General features: G+C 44.7%; 1 protein-coding gene across 6 annotated transcripts in view; it reads left to right on the forward strand.

Annotated features, from left to right (window-relative positions):
- The window catches only part of ICA1 (islet cell autoantigen 1), a 311620-nt gene that overhangs the window by 174890 nt on the left and 111202 nt on the right, over positions 1-25528 (forward strand). For all 6 annotated transcript variants that reach the window (XM_033931013.1, XM_033931014.1, XM_033931016.1 and 3 more), the window contains exons 9-10: positions 2924-3012; positions 14044-14093. In XM_033931013.1, coding sequence (XP_033786904.1) covers positions 2924-3012; positions 14044-14093 — 139 coding nt within the window. The remainder of the gene's footprint in view (positions 1-2923; positions 3013-14043; positions 14094-25528) is intronic.

The following is a 25528-nucleotide window of genomic DNA, read 5'->3' on the forward strand; positions in this document are numbered from 1 at the left end:
GACTTCTCAATCTCCATCCTCCTATTAAACCACCTCCTGTGGTTTGGGATCTCAATGTTGTTTTAGCTCAACTTATGAAATCTCCTTTTGAACCACTTGACAAAGCTCATCTCAAGTATCTCACTTGGAAAACTGTTTTCCTGATCGCCCTCACTTCTGCTCGACGTGTCAGTGAGTTACAAGCGCTAGTGGCTGATCCACCTTTCACAGTTTTTCACCATGACAAGGTTGTTCTACGTACTCATCCTAAATTCTTACCTAAAGTTGTTTCAGAATTTCATATCAATCAGTCTATTGTTCTCCCTGTATTTTTTCCAAAGCCTCATTCTCATCCAGGAGAGGCGGCTCTTCATACATTGGACTGTAAACGTGCTTTGGCTTTCTACCTCCAACGCACTCAACTTCACAGAACATCTCCTCAACTTTTCATATCTTTTGATCCGAACAGGTTGGGACGTCCTATATCAAAACGCACAATATCCAACTGGATGGCTGCTTGCATTTCATTCTGCTATGCTCAGGCTGGTCTTTCCTTGCAAGGTCGAGTGACGGGCCACAAAGTTAGAGCTATGGCGGCGTCTGTAGCTTTCCTCCGATCAACTCCTATTGAGGAAATCTGCAAGGCTGCCACTTGGTCCTCGGTTCATACTTTCACCTCTCATTATTGTCTGGATACCTTATCCAGGAGGGATGGCCATTTTGGCCAATCTGTTTTGCAAAATCTTTTTTCGTAATATGCCAACTTCCCTCCATCCCTTTCTATTTAGCTTGGAGGTCACCCATGTGTGGGAATATGCTGCCTGCTTGTCCTGGGATAAAGCACAGTTACTTACCGTAACAGTTGTTATCCAGGGACAGCAGGCAGATATTCCCACAACCCTCCCACCTCCCCTGGTTGGCTTCTTGGCTAGGTATCTGAACTGAGGATCCTCTCAGGAGATGCGCCCCCTAGTTCGGGCGGGAAGGCACGCGCGCAGGCGCGGTGCAGTGCTCGAAAGTTCGAGATCTTCAAGCAAGTTTGCTTTCGAGGCTGTCCGCTGCGGGGCTTCGTCGGTGACGTCACCCATGTGTGGGAATATCTGCCTGCTGTCCCTGGATAACAACTGTTACGGTAAGTAACTGTGCTTTTTGGTATGTCTATGAGAAAAAAGAATCAGATATCAATGTGTAATAACAAACTTTTATTGATTTTGACCGGAGTAGCCATTCAACATATTACTAATAACTGGAAAGACCATAGTAGGCTTAATTTTAAGTTTTGGTGGAATTCAGTTTGTCACATATATAGAATGGAAAGATCAATAGCGGTGCAAAATGGAAATTATAAAAACTTTATTAAAATTTGGGAACAATTAACGTCCTTTTGTCATGATTGATGCCATTTTTCTAATATTTTTATATTAACTATGTAAGATAAGGATGGGGTGGGGGATGGGTTTCTATTATATGAAAAATAAAAGTAACTAGAGGGATCTCAGGATGGGAGAGGGAGGGTTATATTTGCAATTATAAGATATAATGATAAGATGTACAAGTGTTTAAAACTATTTTATTTCTTGCAATGTTTGTACACGTGATGAAAGTTTTAAAATGAATAAAGAATTAAAAAAAATAATAATAATTTATTCTGTATATTTATTGTCCTTTAAAGCAAAGACCACTTGGGTAGCTTATATAAATATTCTTAAATAGTTGAGGGTTAAGGGGCCAATTCTATAGATGTCACCTAAAAAATTGGTGCCAGAGTTTTCTTGACCTAAATGCTTGCGCCTAACTCAAAAACCCATGATCTGCCCCCAACCATGCTCACTTTTAATTGTGTTTTCTACTAGTCCAGGGGTCGGCAACCTGCAGCCACATGCAGCTCTTTGACCACATTGCTGCAGCTCTTCTCAGAATGATAGATGCATTTAACTCATTCATGAAGCCACCATCACCGTCGACCCTGCCAGTTAATTTACCTCCTGCGTTCTCTTGCTTCAACAGATTAGTGACAGTGATTCCTACAGCTGCCTGCTGCTAACCCGGAAGCCTCTCCTTTGCCATGTCTCTCCCTCTGTCAGAATTTCCTTTTCCTGTCTGGACAGGATGTGACAAAGGGAGAGGCTTCTGGGATAGCGGCAGACAGCTGTAAGAATTGCCGCTGGACCGTTGAAGCAAGAAAGAGCATAATATTTGGGTTGTGGGAAAGAAGGAAATATGTTGCAGGATGGAGAAATGGACATAAGGGTTTTATTTTTGTGTTAAATACATATATACCCATATCACATTAAAAATAGTATCTCAAACCCCCTTCTCTACCCATTGTAGCTCTTTGCAAATCTTGGGTCAAACATTTAGGATAAACATAAGAATAACCTTACTGGGTCAGCCCAATGGTCCATTAAGCCCAGTAGCCTGTTCTCACGGTGGCCAAGCTAGGTCCCTAATACCTGGCCAAGACACAAGGAGTAGCAGTATTCCTTACTACTGATCCAGGGCAAGCAACGGCCTCCCCCATGTCTTTCTCAATAACAGACTATGGACTTTTCCTCCAGGAAATTGTCCAAAACCTTTCTTAAAACCAGCTACGCTATCCGCTCTTACTACAACCTCTGGAAATGCATTTCAGAGATTAACTATTCTCTGACTGAAAAAATATTTCCTCCTCTCTTCTTTAAAAAGGTTGCTGACCCCTGTGCTAGGCGCTTCACTGTAGAATCATGCCAACCATGATAGGTGCTAACTTTCAATTAACTCCACAGTGCCATTTAAGAGCTATTGAGTGTCAATTATCAGTGCTGATTTAACCTACCACTAAATTAAGTTAGGCGCCTGCATTGGCAAGGTTCACCTATGCAGGTGCCTCTAACTTTAGGTATACATTATAGAATTTAGGGATAATCATCTTTTTTGTTGTTGTTCCATTTATTTGTTGATCTAGAGCTTACAAGATCCTACCGATAAATTAACTGAAAAAAAGGAAAAGAGAGAGATTGCTCCACCTGACAGCACTGAACAGGAGGAAGATCAGTAAGTTATTTAGTTGCTTAGTAGAAATCATTTCAGTTATCAATTTTGGTTAGTTGGTTGAGTGAATAAGGGGATGGTGATTTTTCACATGGATGTAAATGAAGTAGTACACTTCCCTCTTCCCATTCGCGGTTTCGACACTCGCAATTTCACATAGTATAGCACATTCCTGCCTCTCTCCAGCCTTCACACCTGGCATCCTGGCCTTACTTGGTGGTCTAGCAGGCTTTCGGGGCAGGAGCGATCTTCCCATGCTCCTGCCCCGTGTAGATCGCCAATAGAAAATAGCTGCCATGAGCTCCCGTCGTAGTCTCGAGATACTACGGGAACTCACGGCAGTCATTTCCTATTGGCGATCTGCACGGGGCAGGAGTGTAGGAAGATCGCTCCTGCCCCGAAAGCCCACTAGACCACCAGGTAAGGCCAGGATGCCGGGGGAGGCGGGAGGGAGGTGGGGGGTGGTCAGAGCCGGACGAGAAGATATTCACGATTTTTCCCTATTCGCGGTACAGCTCTGCCCCTATCCCCCCGCGAATACTGTTGTGTTTACTTAGATTTCGTCTAATATTACATTTTGTATGAAGATGAAATCATTCAGTGTAACATATGTGCAATAATAGGGTAAATCATAAGACCAGGAGTAGATACTTTTTCACATCACTATAATAGGCAGTACATGCTCTCTACAGAAAGAATTTCTCCTCTAGTGGAGAATACCGTATATACTCGAATATAAACTGAGATATTTTGGCCAAAAAAATGGCCCAAAAATTAGGATCTCAATTTATATTCGAGCCACCACCTGACCACTGGCACAGCTGTCCTCTTCTTCCTCCTCCACTCAACCCCCGATGACCACTAGGGCTGTGCATGGCCATACACTGCCCCCCCTCCCCCCCCCGATGAATGCCAGTGCCATTGTCGATTATAGAGGCCTCTCTCCGATGAATATAGCACCTCTATCCTACTTATCCATCCTCCTCTCAAGCCAGCAGCTTACCAGTTAGTGCAGAAGAAAGCTGCTGCTATTACCAGAAGAAACCCCAAGGAAGCCTCAGCCCCACCACTCCACCGCTGTATAATCTCGGAACCGCGGGAAGCATTACGTGGTGCCTCATCATTGGCCGTCCCCTTTAATGTGCTTAAACACATTAAAGGGGGGACGGCCAATGATGAGGCACCACGTAATGCTTCCCGCGGTTGTGAGATTATACAGCGGTGGAGTGGTGGGGCTGAGGCTTCCTTGAGATATACTAAAAAAATTACATAAAAAAATTATTTATCCAGAACCCATCAGTGTTTGAGGTTGTGATATATTCGGGCTGGATAGAAGAATTTTGTTTCACATATTGCCATAGTTGGGGATACTACCAGAAGAAAGCCATATTCGAAGATCCGATGCGGGGCCTTAAGCATTTGCACCATATTCTCCAGCCAGGACACTCAGATCAACGGAATAGCATTTTCTGACTATCCCTTCTCTAAAAATAATAGGTACCAGAAGATCTACAATTTTTTCAGTCATAGCACCCCAGCTTTGGAACAATTTACCAATCTATCTACGTGGAGAAACCTCATTAGAAAAATTTAAAAGCACATTAAAATGCTACCTGTATAAAGACGCATTTGAGTCATAGATAGGATAATTCATCTATCATTAATCCCAGGCTCAAATACCTTATTTTAACCAGACCTTAAGTATAGGTCACAATCTCCCCTATCTTCTTTTTTAGGCTTAGCCATATTTTTAAAACATTCTTCATCACCCTCTTGATGTTGTTTTTTTCCCTAAATGTACTCTTACTTTCTTTAAAGATTGTAGTTCACCCCTCTTCCCTTTTGTATCACTAATTACTTGTGTACATACATTGTATGTTTATTCGTATAAATTATTTTATTTTTGTCTCCTAATTTTAAATTGTCATACGCATTAAAGTATTTGATATTGCTTGTACAACAAACTTTTAATAAACTTGAAAACTTGAAACTTGCTCAAGGCCTGCTGGCTCCCTCCCCCTCTGAGAAGAAGGCGGAGCCAGCAGGCCTTGAGCATTCACAAGGGCTCAAGGCTCCACAACTGATGTGCATACATCGGTCACGACTCTGGAGGTTTGTTCTTGGAGTCCTGAGTAGTGCTGCCCAATTCATTTTGGTGAATCGATTTGCTTTTTAGAAAAATTGGATTTACCGATTCAGTGAGTCCTGACTTTCCTCCAGGCCTCTTAAAGTAGCAGCAGTGGTGACGGTGGCTGGCGAGAAAAGGCAGCACTCCAAACTTCTGGCCTGCCCCGCTAGGGCTTCCCTCTTTCGCATCATGACGCTGAAGAGGGAAGCCCTAGCGGAGCAGGTAGAGCGCTGCCTTTACCCGGGAGCCACCATCACCACTGTTGCTACTTTGAGAGGCCTGAAGGGGGGTTGGTCGGTGCTTCAGAGGAGTATAGGAGGGAGGAAAGCTGCTGCACAGGTGGATGGGAGGGTTGGATGAAAAGCAGCACAGGGGGATTGGAGGGAGAAAAGATTCTGCACATGGGGGGAAGAAAGCAGAGGAGATAGGAAGAATTGTTGGACATGGGGCAGAGAAGAGGAAGGGAGAGACGCAACAGATGTAGAAAGGGGTGAGAGGGAGAAATTCTGCATATGGTAGAGGGGAGGGAGACATGCCTAGAGAAGAGAAGGAGAAATGTTGGACATAGGGTGGAGAATAGGTGCATGGGGGGAGAGAAAGAAATGTTGCACATGATAATGGAGGGGAGGAAGTGAGAGATGCTGCATGGAGGGACCGAGAGCACAAGGCAGGGTGAGAGAGGGAGAAGATGGTAAACAGTGGAAAAGAAATGTTGAATATGGCAGTGGAAGGGAAGGTACAGAGATGGAAGATGGATGGTGAGCTTGGAGAAAGAAAAAACATCAAATGGGCAGAAGACAAACAGAAACCAGAGCCTGGGACCAATATAATCTGAATAATAAAATGACCAGACAACAAAAGGTATTTTCTATTTTGTGATTAAATGCTAGAGCTGGTGTTAGACAACGAGCATGAGCTAGGACCTAACAAAGAAAGGAAAAGTCTTTTTTGTTTATTTTGTTTACATCACAGCGCTGGCATTGGGTGAGGCGGGTGAAGAGTTTTCTTTTCAGGTCCACCATGTGTGTTTGGTGGCTGCATGCTTAACATGAACAGTTCCTTCAAGTGCCGGAGCTGTGGAAAAGAGGCATTGAAATGTTAGGAGTGCAGTGCAGGTTCTGCAGGGATCCCAAAGTGTCAGAGGGGTTAGCAACTGAGACGAGTTCTCAAGAAGCAGGGGCCGGGACCCCTCTTCTTGTTTCAGGCAGCATGGGAATGGGTGCAAAGGTACATTGATTTTAAGAAAAAAAATTAGTTTTATTTCAGATATTTGTGATTTTGAAGACGAAGAAACTGGATTTTTTTTGTGGTGGGGGGTAGAGAGGTTGTAATGTACATTATCCCAGGACAAGCAGGCAGCATACTCTCACATGTGGGTGATGTCCCCTGGTATGGACAGCTTTAAAATTGCATTGCCACTTTAAGAACTCAAGAAAGTTTGTGAACTGCCTGCACCATTCATGTGCAAGTGCCCTACTGCCCGACGTAGACTCGCGATACCTTAGTTCTTAGTTTTCTGCGGAGCTAAGAAGTTGTATCTTTGAACATTGTTTAATTTTTGCCATTTACCTTGCTGCTCACACATTTTTTCTTCTAATTTTTCTCTTCAGTTAAGAGTACTTATATTTTTTCAACAAAAAAAATAGAGTGAGGAAACTTTCTTTCCTCTCTTTTCCCCTCACAGGCTTTGGCCGGCGAGGCCGTTTCAGTTTTTCTTCAGCCATTGAATTCAATTTAGTAGACGCACTTTTTCCGTTGATGTCCTGGCTGTTATCAAGTGTTAAGTGCTGCAGGTGCCAAAGGCCAATTTCCATCACTGACCCTCATAGTTGGTGTTTGCAGTGCCTTGGCAATGCACCAGGTAGATTCTTGTGCTTGGTTCCATTAAGAGCCGGAGATTTCAACAAGAAAAATTGTTCAGCACCACCATGGAAACGTAGAAAACATCACAGCTGGAGAATGACACGGGACAAATTTTTCCCCATCCCCGCGGGAACTCATTGTCCTGTCCCAGCGAGTTCTTTTTTTTTTTTTTATTCTTTATTCATTTTTAAACTTTCATCAAGTGTACAAAAATTCATAATAAACACTATTAATTAGACCACTTGAATATCTTATCATTGTATTGTATCCTATAAATATAAATGCAACCCTCCCCCCACCCTCCCTCTAATCCCATTATTCATTATAAGATCATAAACCCTACAATTGAAATCCTCCCCCCACCCAACACTAAGTGGTATATAATTAATAGAAAAATGGCATTTAATCATGACAAAAAGATGTTAATGGCTCCCATATTTTTATAAAATTTTTATACTTTCCATTCTGTACCGCCAATGATCTTTCCATTCTATATATGTGACATAACGAATTCCACCAGAAATTAAAATTAAGCCTACTGTGTGTCCCAGCGAGTTCTATTCTTGCCCTGCCCCATTCCTGCAAGCTCTGTCCTCATTGCAGAGGCCTCAAACACTTTAAAATCATAAGAGTTTGGTAGAAGGAACCAAGATATCATCGGAGCAAGTCGCTTAGGAAGAGGCTCCTGCTATGATGGCAGAATTATTGAAAAGCCTTACTTATCTTTGCTGCTTATTTTCTCTTTTAAATGTCGAAATGTAAAGGAAAACAGAGGGCGATCTTCCTGCCTCCTCTGCCACTTCGCTAATGCGCCAAAAAGCAATATTATCTTATGCTGTGGCTATTGGATCGAGCGTCTCTGCTGATCGAGGGGGGTCGAACTCGATCTTGGACAGCAATACTTCGCTGAACCCTGCCGGTCTGGGAGTTCCCCCATGTCCCAGGAGGATGTCTGGGATGCCGACAACACTACAGGAAGAGACGTCAGCGCCGTTTGATTCACCCCTAATCCCAGAGGAAGTTCCACTCTCACTGGGATTTAAACATCATTTGCCAGCGGCTGGAGGGGGCAGGATTCCCCGAGAGTTATTCGAGTTGAAACACATCTTCAAGAACAATTGGAAGGAGTTTCTCTGATGAAATTGCCCTCTTTTCTTCTTTGCCCACTGATGAAACCTGCAGTGATAGATATGGAGGCAATCTGGGGAGCTATTGAGAGCCTTTGCAAGGTATGCACACTCTTTATTTCAACAATACAAACTTCCACAATTCAAATTAAAAATCTTGAAGAAAAAATTCAACACCAATCTGTTAGGATGGACCAAGTAGAAAATCTGGTCTCAAGACTTGAAAATTTCTACTAGTCAACAATCTAAAGAGAAAAGTTTGCAGATTAACATAAGAACATAAGAACATAAGCAGTGCCTCCGCCGGGTCAAACCATAGGTCCATCCTGCACAGCAGTCCGCTCCCGCGGCGGCCCAAACAGGTCACGACCCGTCTGAATCACCTGAAGGGGCTCCCTTGCCACCTTGGTTTCTCATTGAAGTCCTGTCTTCCTATCGAAGTCCTAACCCTCCGGTCTTGCACATGCACGACCTGGTTGGGTTTCTATACTTATTACCTGGTTAGCTTTCTATACTTGTGTTACATCCCAGCTCCTCCCTCAGTATCCCACGATCCCTTTATCCCTCAGGAATCCGTCCAATCCCTGTTTGAATCCCTGTAACGTACTCTACCTGATCACTTCCTCCGATAGCGCATTCCAAGTGTCCATGACCCTTTGGGTGAAAAAAAACTTCCTTGCATTTGTTTTGAACCTATCTCCCTTCAGTTTCTCCGAATGCCCCCTCATACTTGTTGTCCCCTTCAGTCTGAAGAATCTGTCCCTATCCACCCTCTCTATGCCCCTCATGATCTTGAAGGTCTCTATCATATCTCCCCTGAGCCTCCTTTTCTCCAGAGAGAAGAGCCCCAGCCTATCCAACCTCTCGGCGTATGGGCAGTGTTCCAGCCCTCTTACCATTTTCGTTGCTCTCCTTTGGACTCTCTCAAGTACCGCCATGTCCTTCTTGAGGTGCGGCGACCAATACTGAACGCAGTATTCCAGATGTGGACGCACCATCGCTCGATACAATGGCATGATGACTTCCCGCGTTCTGGTTGTTATGCCCCTCTTTATGATGCCCAGCATCCTGTTGGCTTTTTTCGAAGCTGCTGCGCACTGTGCAGATGGCTTCAGTGATGCATCCACCAGCACACCCAAGTCTCTCTCAAGTCTGCTGTCTCCCAACGATACCCCCCCCAATTTGTAGTTGAACAACGGGTTCTTTTTCCCTATATGCATGACCTTGCATTTGTCCACGTTAAAGCGCATTTGCCATTTGTTTGCCCAGTCTTCCAGCTTGTCCAGGTCCCTTTGTAGGTCCTCACACTCCTCCCTGGTCCTAACTCTGCCGCACAGTTTGGTATCGTCTGCAAATTTTATAACCTCGCACTTTGCCTCCTTTTCCAGGTCATTGATAAATATGTTAAAGAGTAATGGCCCCAGCACCGAACCCTGTGGCACACCGCTTGTGACTCCCCGCCAGTCAGAGTATTGACCCTTTACTCCGACCCTCTGCAGTCTATCCGACAACCAGTGCTTGATCCATCTGTGCACATCCCCTCCCACCCCGTGGTTCCACAGCTTCCTAAGCAGCCTTTCATGTGGCACCTTGTCGAAAGCCTTTTGAAAATCGAGGTAGATGATGTCTATGGGTTCCCCATTGTCCACCCGACTGCTTATTCCCTCAAAGAAGTACAGAAGGTTCGTTAGGCACGACCTTCCCTTACAGAATCCGTGCTGGCTTGTTCTCAGTAGGCCATTCCTCTCGATGTGCTCGCAAATGCCGTCCTTGATCATAGCTTCCACCATCTTCCCTATAATTGAAGTCAGGCTCACCGGCCTGTAGTTCCCGGGGTCACCCCTCGATCCCTTCTTAAAGATAGGTGTGACATTTGCCAATTTCCAGTCCTCTGGTACCTCACCAGTTTTCAAGGATAGGTTGCAAACATGCTGGATTGTGCCCGCTATTTCTTGTCTTAGTTCCTTCAGAACCCTTGGGTGGATCCCGTCCAGGCCCGGTGATTTGCCGCATTTTAACCTGTCTATCTGTTTGAGGACATCCTCCTTACTTACCTCTATGTGCTCCAATTTCTCAGCCTGTTCCCCACTCATGAGCTCCTCTGAGTCCGGTATATTAGATGTGTCTTCGCTCGTGAAAACCGACAAGAAGAATGTGTTCAACCTCTCAGCTACCTCTTTATCCTCCTTAATCACTCCCTTCGATGGGCCTCGGCCTTTTTCTGCCGTCACTTTCTATGTTTCCTATCCCCATCGTCCAACGGCCCCACCTCCTCTCTCGCTGGTCGCGTCCCCTTTACGTAACTGAAGAATGCCTTGAAGTTTTTCGCCTCCCTGGCCAGCCCCTCTTCGTAATCCCCCTTTGCTTTTCTAACCTCCCAGTGGCATTCCTTTTGGCATTTCCTGTGCGCCTGGTGATTTTCCTCCGTTGGGTCCTTTTTCCATCTCCGGAAGGATACTTTTTTGTCATTTATTGCCCTCTTTACTTCTGTTGACATCCAAACCGGGTCCTTTGATCGCTTGTTCTTGCAGCTTTTCCTGAAACTGGGGACGTACATTCTCTGTGCTTCCTGCAGGGTGTCCCTGAATAGGGTCCAGGCGCTTCCCACAGTCTCCATCCTAAAGATGTTTCTGAGCTTCCTCCCCACCATTTCCCTCATAGCAACATAGTTCCCTTTCTTGAAGTTTAGCGCAGTTGTTGCGGTCCTCCTTACTATGGATGTCTCCCTTTCTAATGTTAATCTGATCGTGTTGTGATCACTGTTGCCTAGTGGTCCTCCCACTTCTACCCCTCTTGCAGGCCCCCCTAATCCGTTTAGGATGAGGTCAAGATTAGGCTAACAGAAATTTAAAGTTGAGCCAGAAAATTTTGCCACCATTAAGCAATGCCCTTTCCCTCCTCCACCAGTAAAAGGGATGCCAACTCCCTCCTGCCGCTGCCGTTAAGCAAACCCCCCTCACCCCAACACCCCCCTCGGTCAGTGGGAGAGATCGCCATGCCCTCCTGTTGCTGAGCAACCCCTGACACCCTTGGCAGTGAAAGAGATGCACACTCCCTCCAGTTGCCAAGCAAACCCCCTAACCCCCCCCCGATGTCCACTCCCTCCTGCTGCCACCGTTGTACCCCCGATGACCCCAACAGGCCTGCCTCTTCAAATGGTGGATATTCCCCTCCTCGATGCACCAGGGGGGCCTAAGGCTCCAATTGGCACAGGTTGCTTAAGGCCCCTCCCAGGGGGTGTCAGGTGGGGTTGCTTGGTGACAGGAGGAAGTGAACATCTCTCATTCTGCTGGTGGGTGTCAGGGAGGTTGCTTGGAGGCAGGCAGTAATGGGCATCTCTCTTGCTTCCGGGGGGGGGGGGGGGGGGGGGGGGTTGCTTGATGACAGCGATGGGAGGGCATACCTCCTGCCAATCTTCAATATTTTTTTTTTTTTTAATTTGTGCGTTTATTTTGCATATATGCCAACTTCTATCACCAGCAATTGGCACATGCAAATTTAGCGATCCACTTCAACTCTCCGCCAACTTCATTGGTACATGTGGCTTTTTAAGAATGACTCGCCTTTTTGAAATCGTTACAGTAGCGGTCGTGACAGCGGCCCGTTGTATTTTATTGCAAATATTTGAGAATCTTCCCCTCCGTCACTGACAGAAAAGGAAGGCTATGACAGCTCAGACCCTGCCGTTAAAGTCTGCACAGGAAACAATGCATTCCCCTGTTGTGCAATACTTTTGATCTTCTTGTAATTCATCAGTAAAGGATTCTCAGGGGCTGCTACAATGTTCAGTAACAGCCATGGAGAATCCTTTTGTGCACTGGCAGGGTAGCTTTCCATGCCAGTAAGAGTGCTTTAACAACTCTTACTGCCTCAGAAAGCTTTTGAGCATCTGGGCCTGTCCTGTACATCAGTAGTTTTTCATTTGGAGTTATGTAAGCCACAGGTTTGTGGAGTTTTTAAAATGCCAGTGATAGGATTAAAAGCAGCTTGACATTTCCTGTTTTAAGTGCTGCTACGTTAGTCTGAGGCTTTTTCCTCCACATTTATTTTTGCCTGAAACTCTGATAAACACTTCTGCTGGCTGTCTCAGTAACTGTAGTGTGCTGAATGAATGTTTATCCATGAAAAGAGAATCTTTCAAAATTGGTTATCCTATCCCCATTAGAGGAAAGAATAATGTGAAATTATCTTTGCATGGGAAAGAGGGATGTTTACCTCATTGCACATATGTTCCAGGAGGGAGTTAGGGACGCAAATTCTACAGATATTTACATTCCTATGCTCCCTGTTAGTCAATATATTTTTAAAAGGAAACTGCATATATTTCCCTTTGAAAATGAGCCTACATTGCCAAAGGTACAAAGTACCCACAGGTCTGCTAATTCTTGGGAGGGAAGCTGTAAGTTGCTATCATCTGCTCTTAGTGGTAGTGTCCCCCTAGAATTTTGTGGGAGGAGATGTGAGAATCTGGGATGAAGATGCTAAGAGGCAGTATGCTGAAGGAACTGACGAAGGGAGAATATTTGCTGAAGGCAAATATTCAGCTACTGGTAGCTCTCAGAAGGACTGTGAACCCCTTTAACAGGGGTGAGTGTTCTACAACAATGGGTGAAAAAAAACCAGGATTGAAACTGGAGACATACAGGTCCAATTTCTTGAAACTCTTCTACAGAAAGGTTCACTGGGTTCTTGCAGTTTTCTTTTCTACTGTTGCACTGGACGTTTCAACATTTTGGAGAATTACTTAGTTATTTCTACTGTTTTTAGTATTGTTTTAATATTGATTTGCAGATACTACTACTCCTAAGGAAGGCAGTCAATTAGCCGAAACACAGACCATGTAGGGTGTCTTCGTTGACGTGAACCATATTATCCAAATTTGTAGACCTTCATTGCAAGAGGCGACTAGAGTCATTGTTTGTCAACTTTGAACATTTTGCTGCCATTTTGCATTTTGGAATAAACTCATTTGATCCAGAACATCGCTTTCACTTCTTGTGGTGTTTTGGATCCTCCCACTCATGTGGAACATTGAGGTGGTCTTCTTTTTGTTTTTTTGCCTATGAGAAACAGAAAACATTTTATAGCAATTGAATAAGTAGACAAGTCCTAGGGATAATTTGTAACAAGTGGTTTGGTATAAAATTCTGGTATTTTTTGTCTCTGGGTAGCTTTCTGAAGTTGGAATCGGAGAGTTTATAGTTTATTGAAATTTGCTATACCACCCGGCGTTACTAGATCATGGCAGTTTACAATACAATAAAAAACACAAAATCTTATGTTCAAACGGTTTATATTGAAATACAAAATCTTAAATACATTAAAAATAGGGAAGTACTTAAAACAATTATACAAAATAATCATGCTGTCAAATCTAGATTCTCGCAGGTTTGTTTCAGCAGACACTCACAGGCCCTAAGCCGAAAAGGCTTGGCAAAAAACTGTGTCTTTGGCAAACTCAAATTTTTTCAACTATCTTTATGCACATATAAAATTACATTACATTAGTGACTTCTATTCTGCCTATACCTTGCAGGAATTGAAGCTTGTTTCAAGCAGGAGAAGGTACTTTTTATGAGTGGACTCACAAAAAATTTTCCTGAAGGAGGACAATCTTAAGGTTCATCTTGCTATGTATAGTTTGACTATGGATACAAGATAAGGTGACATATTTTCAGTATGTACTAATAATTTAATTAATAATGATTTTTCCTTTTGAGTTAAGAACTGTGATTTCCCCTCCTAAAAAAATCCTATTACAGTAATAACATAGTTAAATGACAGATGGCCAGTATGCCCAGTTTAGTCTTCATTGCTATTCGTTGCTAAGGATTTATCCCATCTGCCAGCTGTAGAAGCTTGTCTCCCTGCAAGGTTTCAGTGGTGATCCAAATTGCTTTGTTCTTTATATTACAGGTTGATTTCACTAGATGAGGAAAACCAAAATAAAGAGTCTACCTTATTGGGTATGTTATTTTTTTAAAGATTATAACACCTGATTTCTATCCTGTGAATATTTTTATTTTATTTTATTTAACTATTCTAATAATGTCTGTTAAATACACAGAAGCCATAAGCTTGACTTACATTTTGCACGTAGAGGGAGGAGTGATCTAGTGCTTAAAGCTGCTGCATCAGCACCCTGAGGTTGAGAGTTTGATCCCAACCTGCTCCCTTTGACTCTGGACAAGTCACTTAACCCTTTTTTACCCCAGGCACCACAGTTAGATTGTGAGTCTGCCAGGACATAGAGTGAAAATACTTAAGAGTTCCTGATTACTATTCAATGTATTGTAAACTGCTTTGGGTAACCGTCTTCATGAAAAGGCGGTTAATAAATCCCAATAAAAAATATACTTTTGAGACAATAAATAATTCTTAAACTTTTTCTAGAGACACATTTAGCTAGACTGGTTTTCAAGTAATCTATAATGAATAGGTGTGAAACAGATTTGCATATATTAGATTTGTATACACCAGGCCTGCTTGACTGGCTAGATGTGCTCCCATAAAGGAATTGATAATACCATATATACTTGAATATAAACCAGGATTTTTGGCCAAAAAATTGGCCCAAAAATAGGGGTCCCGGTTTATATTCGGGTCAATGCCTCCTCCCCGAATTTATTTTAAGGCCGCCGCAAGACTTTGCCCCCTTCTCCCTACCCTATCATACCTCTGCCGATCCGTGGTTGAGGTGCAGGTTCAGCGGGTCCTCTGCCGATCCATGGTGGAGGTGTAGCGGGCAGGAGCAAGCTTTTCAAACTCCTGCCCTGCTGCTAACCGGCTGCGCGATTGAATTTCCTCATCTGAGTGGCACGAGCAGCAGTGCGATTTGGCGCTGCTTCTCGGCACTCAGCAGCTTCCTTACTGGCTCCCTTGAATTCTCGCATTCCTCAGCATCTTGAACCAGTTTATGTAGCATGCATGTATGTTTTTTGTGAAAAAGAATTGCAACACCCCGTTGCCTTTTGTAGGAGGCAAAAGCCAACTCACCCACCCAATCCCTCTTCAGTTTGGTGTGCTCAGATACACTGAGGTGAGTCTCCTATAGGAGCAGGACGTCAACTTTTAGTTTCTTACATTACTGGAGCACATTGCTGCGCTTAACTGGAGAGTGTAAACCATCTACGTTAAAGCTAGCAACTTTGATATCACCCATTTGGGCATTGAACAGGAAATATGAACTCATAGAGTGATAGCCTATATGGGGCAGTGGCATCAGCCTCCTAACCAACCCAACACACTGCTCACTGACACCTCAAAATAGAACCCAGCAGAAGCCCACCCTTCCCGCTCTGCCCCCCCTCTTGAACCCCCAATCCCAGACCCTCCCCTCCTAACCTTCCCCTTTCTGACCCACACCTTCACACCTAGCCAGAACTCCATACTACCCATCATCCATAAAAGCACGCACACAGACACTCTCACTCCACTTCCCAACCTCTTCCCCTCCATAAATCCCCCTTTATAGAAACAATACCATAAAACAGTCCCCAACCTGTGTCCCAAAAACAAGGGAAAGGAGTACAAAGACACCATCACACAAATATCCCAAGTGCACTAGTCAGAAAACAGTATCACCAAGGATGCCCCCCCAAAAAAAAAACAACCCAACAACGCCACTCACAAAAACAACAGCAGAGTCTCGGACTCATGCAGAAAACAAAGGCATGAAAACTGGTGACCAGCAAGTCGGAGACGGCAGAAGCACCATCTAGGCTGGACCCAGAACTGTAACAGCACTCAAGACAATGCCAACAGGACCATTCAGCCAGAGGGAGCAGAAGAATGGTGAAGTCCCACACCGCAGCAGGCCACTCTGCATTGCTCATAGGCATGGGGCAAGCTGCTAAGCCACCTAGAGCATGCCGCACCTGGTCCCTGCATGCACACACTCCTCACCCGCTAGGTAGGTAAACGGGTATAGAAAGCCACCAATCCCAGCCCACACCAGCGCTCCAAGAACAAACCAAAATGTCAGTTCATGAGCCACATCTGAGCCAAAAAAAACCAGTCCCGCCAAAAACAAATAACTTGGCCAGCAGCTGCTCGATGAACCTCCTTAGATCCTCTACCTTCGCATTGGTGACAATCTTATTCTCATGAGTGAGGCGCACCTTGGCCGAGTATAGGAAGGCAAAGCTAATGCCTTGGGTAACCAGCTGGGAACAACGAGTAAAAGTTTGGCATTGCTCAGCCACCTTAGCAGAGAAATCTTTAAAGACCATAAGCTGGGCGCTCTCGTACTCCAAAACTCTAGATTTTTTTGAAGAACTCAAGAAGCCAAGCTTTCATTGCATAATTATGAAAGCGGGCCAACACCAGCCTCGGCCGACCATTGCTGTTCCTGTCTTTCCGTGGCCCAACACGATGAACACATTCCACCACTACAGGCCCCATTTGGTCAGGTAGGCCCAATGCTTTTGGCAGCCAGCGCTTCACTAGATTTAAAAGATCGGAGTCTGGAACCGCCTCCGGGACCTCAACGATTCAGAGATTTTTCTGTCTGGCCCGATTTTCCTGGTCTTCAACCCGGTCCATCAGCTGGCTCACTCAGGTCTCTAGGGCTTCAATCCTAGCGTCCAATGCCACCATATGGTCTTCATGAGCCGAGATGCGCTCCTCCACCTGGTGAATTTATGTGGCATGCCCAGCCAAAACATCCTTTAACTCCTCCATCGAGTAATGCAACTTTGCTAGCTTATCCAGCAGCTGTGAGAGGTTTCGCATAGACACTTGCAGCATTTCATCTGCCATGCGATCCGCCATTGCTTCTGCGTCCCCGCCATCTTGCTGGAGTGCACCACCGTACTCTTAAGCACTCTGGGAGTTTTCGGCGGCATTCCCCATGCTGCAGATAGAGCGCTGTTCAGTAACCAAAAAGAACCTATGTGGCAAGGGTAAGCCCTGAGGGTGATTAAGGAGAGTGGGCACAGGTTGGGATCATAAAGAAGAGGGTTATTAGGAGAGTTGGAGCGGAGCTCTGTGCCCAGGCATCTTCCACAATATCCAGCCATTGCATGACCCACCCCAGGTCAGTCTGTTTTTGTTATTTATAAGTTGTTTGTGACTTTCAGCTATAGACTATTGTTATGACTGCCACATATTTCAGCATCTTGTTTTTCCAGACATTATACCTTGAATTCTCTTTGCTTCACTGGTAACAGAAAATCTGTACTTAGCATGCTGTCCAGACTCCCAGGCAAGGAGTGTCTTATACATATTGGCCATGGGCCCCCTTATATCCTGTTTACTACAATTAGCGCCATCAGAGGCACAATGGCTCCAGGCTGAGGGATGCTCCTCTTCAGATAGGTGACTGGCTCTCAGTTTTTCTTCCTGCCTAGATGGTGCATTACGTCCGACAAGTAGGTCTTAGACTTTCTTAGATCAGGGTACAAGCTGGAATTTACCGGGCCTCTGTTAGATTGGCTCGTTCACTCTCCTACAGGTTGTCCGGTCAAGGAGCTTAAGGTTCAAGCCACCGTTCAGCGCTGGCAGGATATTCAAGCTCTGGAGCTGTGCCACCCGAACACTCGGGCTCAGGCAGATACTCTAATCTATTTTCTCATGCCAAGAATGGCTCAGAAGATTGGAGGCTTATTCTAGATCTTCAGCTCGTGAATGTGTCTCAAGATTCCACGCTTTCGAAAGGAGGCTGTGCATTTTGGGCTGGCGACAATGCTCCAGACCTTCCCTACAGTGATATTTGTTGTGGTGGCTTATGTGCGAAAAGTGGATCTGTAGGTTCACCCTTACTTGAGATGCTGGAGAACCTGGGCTGGATTGTCAACTTCAGGAAGAGCCATCTGATGCTCAGACAGTCTCTGGCATACCTGGGAGTTCTCTTCAACTCGGCTACAGACTGCGTCTATCTCCCAGAAGCCTGCTGGCAGAAACTATGTGCCCAGATTTCTCCTCTTCTAGAGCAGCCAGCTCTGTCAGCTTGGGATTATCTTCAATTTCTGTTAGCTACAGGTGCCTCTACTAAACATGTGTTGAGTGGCTCTAAGTGTTTGGTTACGAACTGAAGGTGGAGCTAGAGAGCCCAGTGAAGAAAAATCCAGAGTGCATTCCTTCTGCAGCAGCACATGGCTATAAGGAAATAACCCTACTGTCTAGAACAGACATGGGCAACTCTGGTCCTCGAGAGCTGGAATCCAATTGGGTTTTCAGGATTTTCCCAATGAATATGCATTGAAAGCAGTGCATGCAAACAGATCTCATGCATATTCATTGGGGAAATCCTGAAAACCCGATTGGTTTCCAGCTCTCGAGGACCGGAGTTGCCCATGTCTGGTCTAGAATGTGTCATCTATCTACTGGCAAAGAGCTTACCAGGGTAAGCACATAATCTCTTTTTGTAGTGCAATAGGTGTGTCATTCTGGACAAGTGGGTAATTTCCCTGTAGCCACATGCCTTGCAAAAAGAACCCACTCTAGATTTTTTCTGTGTTCCTCCTACTTCACAGAGGGCTCTGCTTCCCTCTATAGTTGGGTTGTTGTTTTTTTTCCTTCTGCATGCATGCCTGAAGGAGTGGTTCTGTTCTGCTCATTTATTTTAGTCGGGCTTTTTTTTTTTTGGCGGGGGGAGGGGGATTGGGGTTCTTCAGTTCTTGCATGTTCGTGGTCCTAAGGGGGGTGTAGGCTGAGTCAGACACTGGTCAGGCTGGAAGCCCAAATATTCAGCTATGGAAGGACATTTCTCTTGAGAAAGTGATTCTTCTCCCTGGTCTAGCTACCATTGAAGCTGTGGCAGGTTGCAGCCCATTGCCAGCACAATTCACAGCCTACAATTCACAGCCTATGAGGAAAATCTGAGGGGGGGGGGGGATTGTCTGAAAATGTGAATTTCCTTCGTTTCTGCATGTGCTCATGTGTTTCCTCACCTCTAGAATCTTAAAATCTTGGATTTTACTTTTGATTATGCCATTTTGTTTTGTTTTTTTTGCATCAAAATGCTGCCAGTGGCCATCTTGGATCTTTTCCAATCTTTGTCCCTAATTCAAGCCAGGATTGTGCCAGTTGGCGCTCTTGAGGTGCAACCTTGTCCCATGTGCTGCACAGCACATGAAAGGGGGGTGGGAGCATCTGGCTTAGCCTCCCTTTTGTGAACGGAGTGGTGGCCACTGTGCGTAGGTTGTTGGACATTCAGGCCAGCTTGTACCGCCTGGAGACTTGGGCTCAGGCAGATGTTCCATATTCTTCATTGGGCCACAGCAAGCCTCAGACGATTGGAGGCCCATTCTAGACCTTACTGAAGTCAAAGTAGCACTCAAGATTTTGCATTTCCGCATGGAGGCCGTTTGCTTTGTCATAGTAGCGGTGGCTCCAGGAGAGTTCCTAGCCTCTCTAGAGCTGACGGAGGCCTGCTTACACTGGACCACAGGAAGGTTCTGCACTTTAATATTCTGGTAAGTCGTTACCAGTTTTTGCCCCTTCTTTTCGAATGGGCGACCGCTCTTTGCATATTCACTAAGGTGATGGTGGTGGTGGTGATAGCTTACCTGCAAAAGATGGGCTTGAAGGTGCATCCCTTTCTGGCCAACTTGGTTGATCAGGGGCCCTTGTTTTCCAAAGGGTGACACACAGTGGCTCAGATGCTCCAGGTCCTGGAGGGCTTGGGTTGGCCTGTGAGATCCCAAATGCACCATTTGTCACCGAAAAGATCCCTGGAATACTTGGCTTCTTGTTCCACATGGCGGATGACCATGGCCATGTCTGTCTTACAGAAAACCGCAGTTGGCTATTATCAAATTGCAAGCCTGCTAGCCAGACCACGTGGTGCTATTTTCCAGTGCTGCGGTCCATGGCAGCCACTATAGATGTAGTTCTCTGGTCGAAAGCTCACTTGTGTACTCTTGACATGCATTGCTAGATTGTTGGTCTCTATGGACGGACTCTCAGCAGATGTCTCTACCCTTGGATACCAGAGTCTCGGGCCAGCTTGAATTGGTGGCTCCATCCGCAGTCTCTTGTCAGGATCATGCCTTTCTGCATAGCTTCCTGGGTATTTGTCATGACAGGGTCCAGTCTCTTTGGCTGGGAAGCTCCCTCGTTTTGTCAGTTGGTTCAGGAACGTTGCTCCAGCCATCCAGAGAAGGTGGTCCATCACCAGGCTGGAACTCTGAGCCATTTGGTTAACTTTACTGATCTTGCTGAAGCTCTGGAAAGCCAGGTGGTCTGAGTCTTGGACAATGCTACGATGGTGGTTGGTAACCCTCTTATTGCTCTACTGGGTGGTATGTTACCTTCAGGCACCCTCATTGGCACATAGTTTATTTTTATATACTGCCAAACCATCAGTTCATGGCGGTTCACAATAATAATGCATGGGCATTAAAAGTACAAGGTCATACAGCAATGTTAAAAATGGAAATGACACAAATCTAAGTAATACAACACTAAGCGCAGCATCTTAAAACTTATTAAAAAATGGAATTCAGCTGATAATACAAATTCAACAACAATACACTCCGGATATGCCGAAAAAATCCTAAAATAGTGAAAACAAAAAGGCAACCGAGTCACATCAAGGTTTGTATGAGGGACGCTCAGGACGCCAAAATTGGCTCACACCTTACAAACCAAAATGGGGAAATATATATAATGGACGATATATAATTATATATAATACATTATATTGTGTTATAGGGTGCTCTCAGTGTGAACCCTCAGTGATAGGAGCGCAACTCCGACACTTCACCTCTGGGTCAAGGCGGTAAGCCTCCACCCACACACCATCATCGAGCACCCCGGGTGTGCTGAAATCAAACAAATCAATCAATCAAAAGTGAATAAATCAAACTCAACACAAATAACCTGAACGACCCCCACACAAACCCTGCCAGCCAGACCCCCCAAGAACGCGCAACAAAATCAAAAAACATACAAGAACTATCAAAAAAGTATCAAAAAAACAACATAATACTTATCTGAAGCTATCTCACAGACTGAACAACGCAAACAACCGCGCTGGTTTCGGGAGAAGCCCTTCTTCAGGAACCTGACCCCCGACGGAACACGAACAAAGGGGATGGCTGGAGGGACCCCGCCCTCCAGCCGTCCCCTTTGTTCGTGTTCCGTCGGGAGTCAGGTTCCTGAAGAAGGGCTTCTCCCGAAACCAGCGCGGTTGAACCTTTCCTCTTGGCGCGGTTGTTTGCGTTGTTCAGTCTGTGAGATAGCTTCAGATAAGTATTATGTTGTTTTTTTGATACTTTTTTGATAGTTCTTGTATGTTTTTTACTTTTGTTGTGCGTTCTTGGGGGGTCTGGCTGGCAGGGTTTGTGTGGGGGTCATTCAGGTTATTTGTGTTGAGTTTGATTTATTCACTTTTGATTGATTGATTTGTTTGATTTCAGCATACCCGGGGTGCTCGATGATGGTGTGTGGGTGGAGGCTTACCGCCTTGACCCAGAGGTGAAGTGTCAGAGTTGCGCTCCTATCACTGAGGGTTCACACTGAGAGCACCCTATAACACAATATAATGTATTATATATAATTATATATCGTCCATTATATATATTTCCCCATTTGGTTTGTAAGGTGTGAGCCAATTTTGGCGTCCTGAGCGTCCCTCACACAAACCTTGATGTGACTCAGATAATACAAATTCATCAAATAATCAATTAGAAACTTAAATGGATTACTAAAGGTTATAAATTAAAATCAATTCTATGTTTCATGTTTTTTAAATAGATAAGTTTTAAGATCTATTTAAGATAATAGGAAAGGGATGGGGAAATAAGAACATACAAACATGAATTCATTACTTCAGCCTGGAATGCCAAGCTCTTATCTAAAAAATTTTTATAACGGCATGCTTTTACTGACAGAAAAGAGAACCAACCTGGTTTTCAAATGGTTTTTTTAATGTTATAAAATCTAAAATGGGAAGGGAAATATGAAGGTGCTATACCAAATAAAATCTTAAAATAGATATAACCGAATTTAAATAACACTCTGGATTCAAATGGCAACCAATGAAGCTTTTGATAATATAAGCTAATATGATTATGTTTTATAAGATTAAGAATCAGGTGGACTGCTGTGTTTTGTATTATTCTCAAATCGACTGATTGTTTTTTTTATAGGAACCCAAATAAATGATATTATAATAATCTAATACTGAGAGAATAGACGATTGTATCAAAATTTTAAAAGACATAAAGTCAAAGTATTTCCTTATGAAGCGCAGCTTCCAAAGAATAATAAAACATTTCTTAATCAATAAATCAGTATGAGTTTTAAATGACAGTGAACGATCTAATGTGACCCCCTAATATTTTTAAAGTAGAAACTATGGGGTAGTTGTGTCCATTTAAATGAAGCATTGATTCAGTAGGATTTTTGTTAGGGCTTGCGAGAAAAAACTTTGAACGCAGGAGAGAAACATCGGTCCAAAACGACAGCCACGGCACTGAACTTCTGAAAAGGGAATTACGAAGGGATGAGACTCATGGTAGGGAAGAAGATTAAGAAGAGGATAAGCACTGTAAAAACGCTAGAGCAAGCTTGGTCCCTTTTTAAGGACACAGTCACCGAGCCGCAAAATCTATATATACTGCTTATCAACAAGGGATCCAAGAGGAAAAAGAACAAAGAACTGGCGTGGCTCACTGTAGAGGTAAAAGAAGCGATCATAAACAAGAAAACTTCATTTAAGGAATGGAAAAGATCAAAAACGGACGAAAACTGGAACAAGCACAAACAACAACATCAACGCAGGTGCCATAAGGCGGTAAAAGGGGCCAAAAGAGACTACCAGGAAAAAATAGCTAAGGAGGTGAAGAACTTCAAGCCGTTCTTTCGATATATTAAGGGGAAACGACCCACAAAGGAAGCGGTGGGATCTTTGGATGACCATGGAATAAAGGGAGCGCTAAAAGAGGACAAAGCAATTGCCAACAAAATGAACACATTTTTTCGTCTGTATTTACCGAAGAAGATGTACACAGCATACCGGAACCCATCAGGCTATATGCTGGAAACGAAGACGGAAAGCTGACAGGATTGACGGTCAGTCTAGAGGAGGTGTGTAGGCAGATTGATAGGCTTAAGAGTAATAAATCCCCGGACCGGATGGCATCCATCCGAGGGTCATATAGCAAGAGTGGACATTATCCACAGGAAAACGCAGAGGACCTAACTCTGTCTCTTTTTCTCACATACAGGGCAGCTCTACATCGACACCACAAATCGTCCTGAGGAACAGATTTCAGCTGCTACAGGAAGGTCCTGAGAACGAAGTACGAGAAGTTGTTCAAGAAGTTGTTCGGCAGACGGTTCCAGCTCCGGAATCAACAGTAAGGCCCACCCCTAAGAAGCGCAGAGTAGTGGTCATCGGAGATTCGCTGCTGAGGGGCACCGAGGGACCAATTTGCAGATCAGACCTACAATCAAGAGAGGTCTGCTGTTTGCCTGGGGCCAGGATCCGGGATGTAACCGCTTGCCTTGACAGACTCATCAAGCCCCGAGACCACTTCCCCATGATTCTAATCCACGTTGGAACCAACGACACTGCCAGGAGCACCCCGGACAGCATATCTGAAGACTTCAAAGCCCTGGGGGAGAAGCTGAGGAGGATGGATGCGCAGGTAGTCTTCTCCTCGATTCTCCCAGTGAGGGGCAAGGGCAGAGCCAGAGAGGATCGAATACAGAAGGTGAACGACTGGCTGCGAGGATGGTGCAAGGAGATGAATTTTGGGTTCCTGCACCATGGAGAAGCTTTGCAAGGACTACAGGGACACGACGGGCTACACCTGACCGGAAGAGGAAAGAATGTCCTTGGACACCGTCTAGCCCGCCTACTTCACAGGGCTTTAAACTAGGTAAGTCGGGGGAGGGTACAGGCACATACAACATACCTGGCGAACTAAACTGCCAATACTTTTTGGGGGCTGAGGAAAGTAGTCACCGTAATTCTGGGTCAGGGGCGAGTATGAAAACTTTTGAATCGGGGGTATGTTCATATGACAATTATGGGTCACATTGTAATTTTGAGTCTAGAGGGAGCACACATTGTAATTCTGGGTCCAAGGGGAGTACACATTGTAGTTATGAGTCTAGGGAGAATACAAACAATGCTAAAGGTGTTCAAGTAGCTCAAGCAGGAACATACCCACTGAGATGTAACAAAAACACAACATGGAGGGCTATGTACGTCAACGCACACAGTTTGGGAAACAAGATCCTGGAATTAGAAACGGAAATAAGGAATGCCGACCTGGATGTGGTGGCAATATCTGAGACCTGGCTCACAGACTCCCACGGGTGGGACATGGTCTTACCGGGTTACAACTTGCTTCGCCGGGACAGAGAGGGCAGAATAGGGGGAGGTGTAGCATTATATACTAAAGATGACATTATGGTCACAAGAATCTCAGATGTCCAGTACACTGGGGAATCCCTTTGGGTTAATTTAGCCAGAGGGAAGGACAAATGCTTGTATCTTGGTGTAATTTACAGACCCCCAAGACAACATGATGACCTGGATATGGAAATAATCAGTGATATAGAAAATATCACCTTGCGTGGGGACACAGTAGTGTTAGGTAACTTCAACATGCCTGATGTGGATTGGGATAAACTTACCTCTGCTTCCGGCAGCAGCAGGAGGCTATTAAACTCTATGAAGGGAGCTGGTCTCAAGCAACTGGTGTTGGACCCAACAAGGGATCAGGCAATACTGGACCTATTACTTACCAATGGAGAAAGTGTCACAGAGGTCTCGGTGGGTGACACATTGGCCTCCAGTGACCACAACATGGTATGGTTCAATCTTAGGAAAGGTTTCACTAAATCTACCACACTGACCAAGGTCCTCAAATTCAAGGACACAAACTTCAAAGAAATGGGAGACTTCGTTCACCAGGCGCTACAAGGACAAGCAGAAACCGATAGCGTGGAAGAAATGTGGTCGACTTTGAAAACCACCATACAGGAAGCAACAAACCGCTATGTTAAATTAGTAAGTAAACGGCGAAGGAACAATAAGCCGAAGTGGTTCACTGCGGAGATCTCGGCCCTTATCAAGGAGAAGAAAAAAGCATTCATCTCTTACAAACAATCAGGGAAACAGGTCTCTAGAGCAGAATACTTGACCAAATCAAAAGCCATCAAAACGGCAGTCAGGGAGGCTAAGTTTCACATGGAGGAGTCTCTGGCAAAAACCATCAAGAAGGGAGATAAATCCTTCTTTAGGTATATCAGTGACAGAAGTAAAAACTCAGGCGGGATTGTACGTCTTAGGAAACCAGACGGAGACTATGTGGAAAAGGATTCTGAAAAAGCCCAACTATTAAATGAATACTTCAGCTCAGTATTCACCCGAGAAGCGCCGGGGCTTGGCCCTCAGCTACAGACAAGGGTTGACTCAGTTGACCCGTTCAGTAACTTC

The sequence above is a fragment of the Geotrypetes seraphini genome, chromosome 2 (assembly GCF_902459505.1).
Source record: "Geotrypetes seraphini chromosome 2, aGeoSer1.1, whole genome shotgun sequence".
NCBI lineage: Eukaryota > Metazoa > Chordata > Amphibia > Gymnophiona > Dermophiidae > Geotrypetes > Geotrypetes seraphini.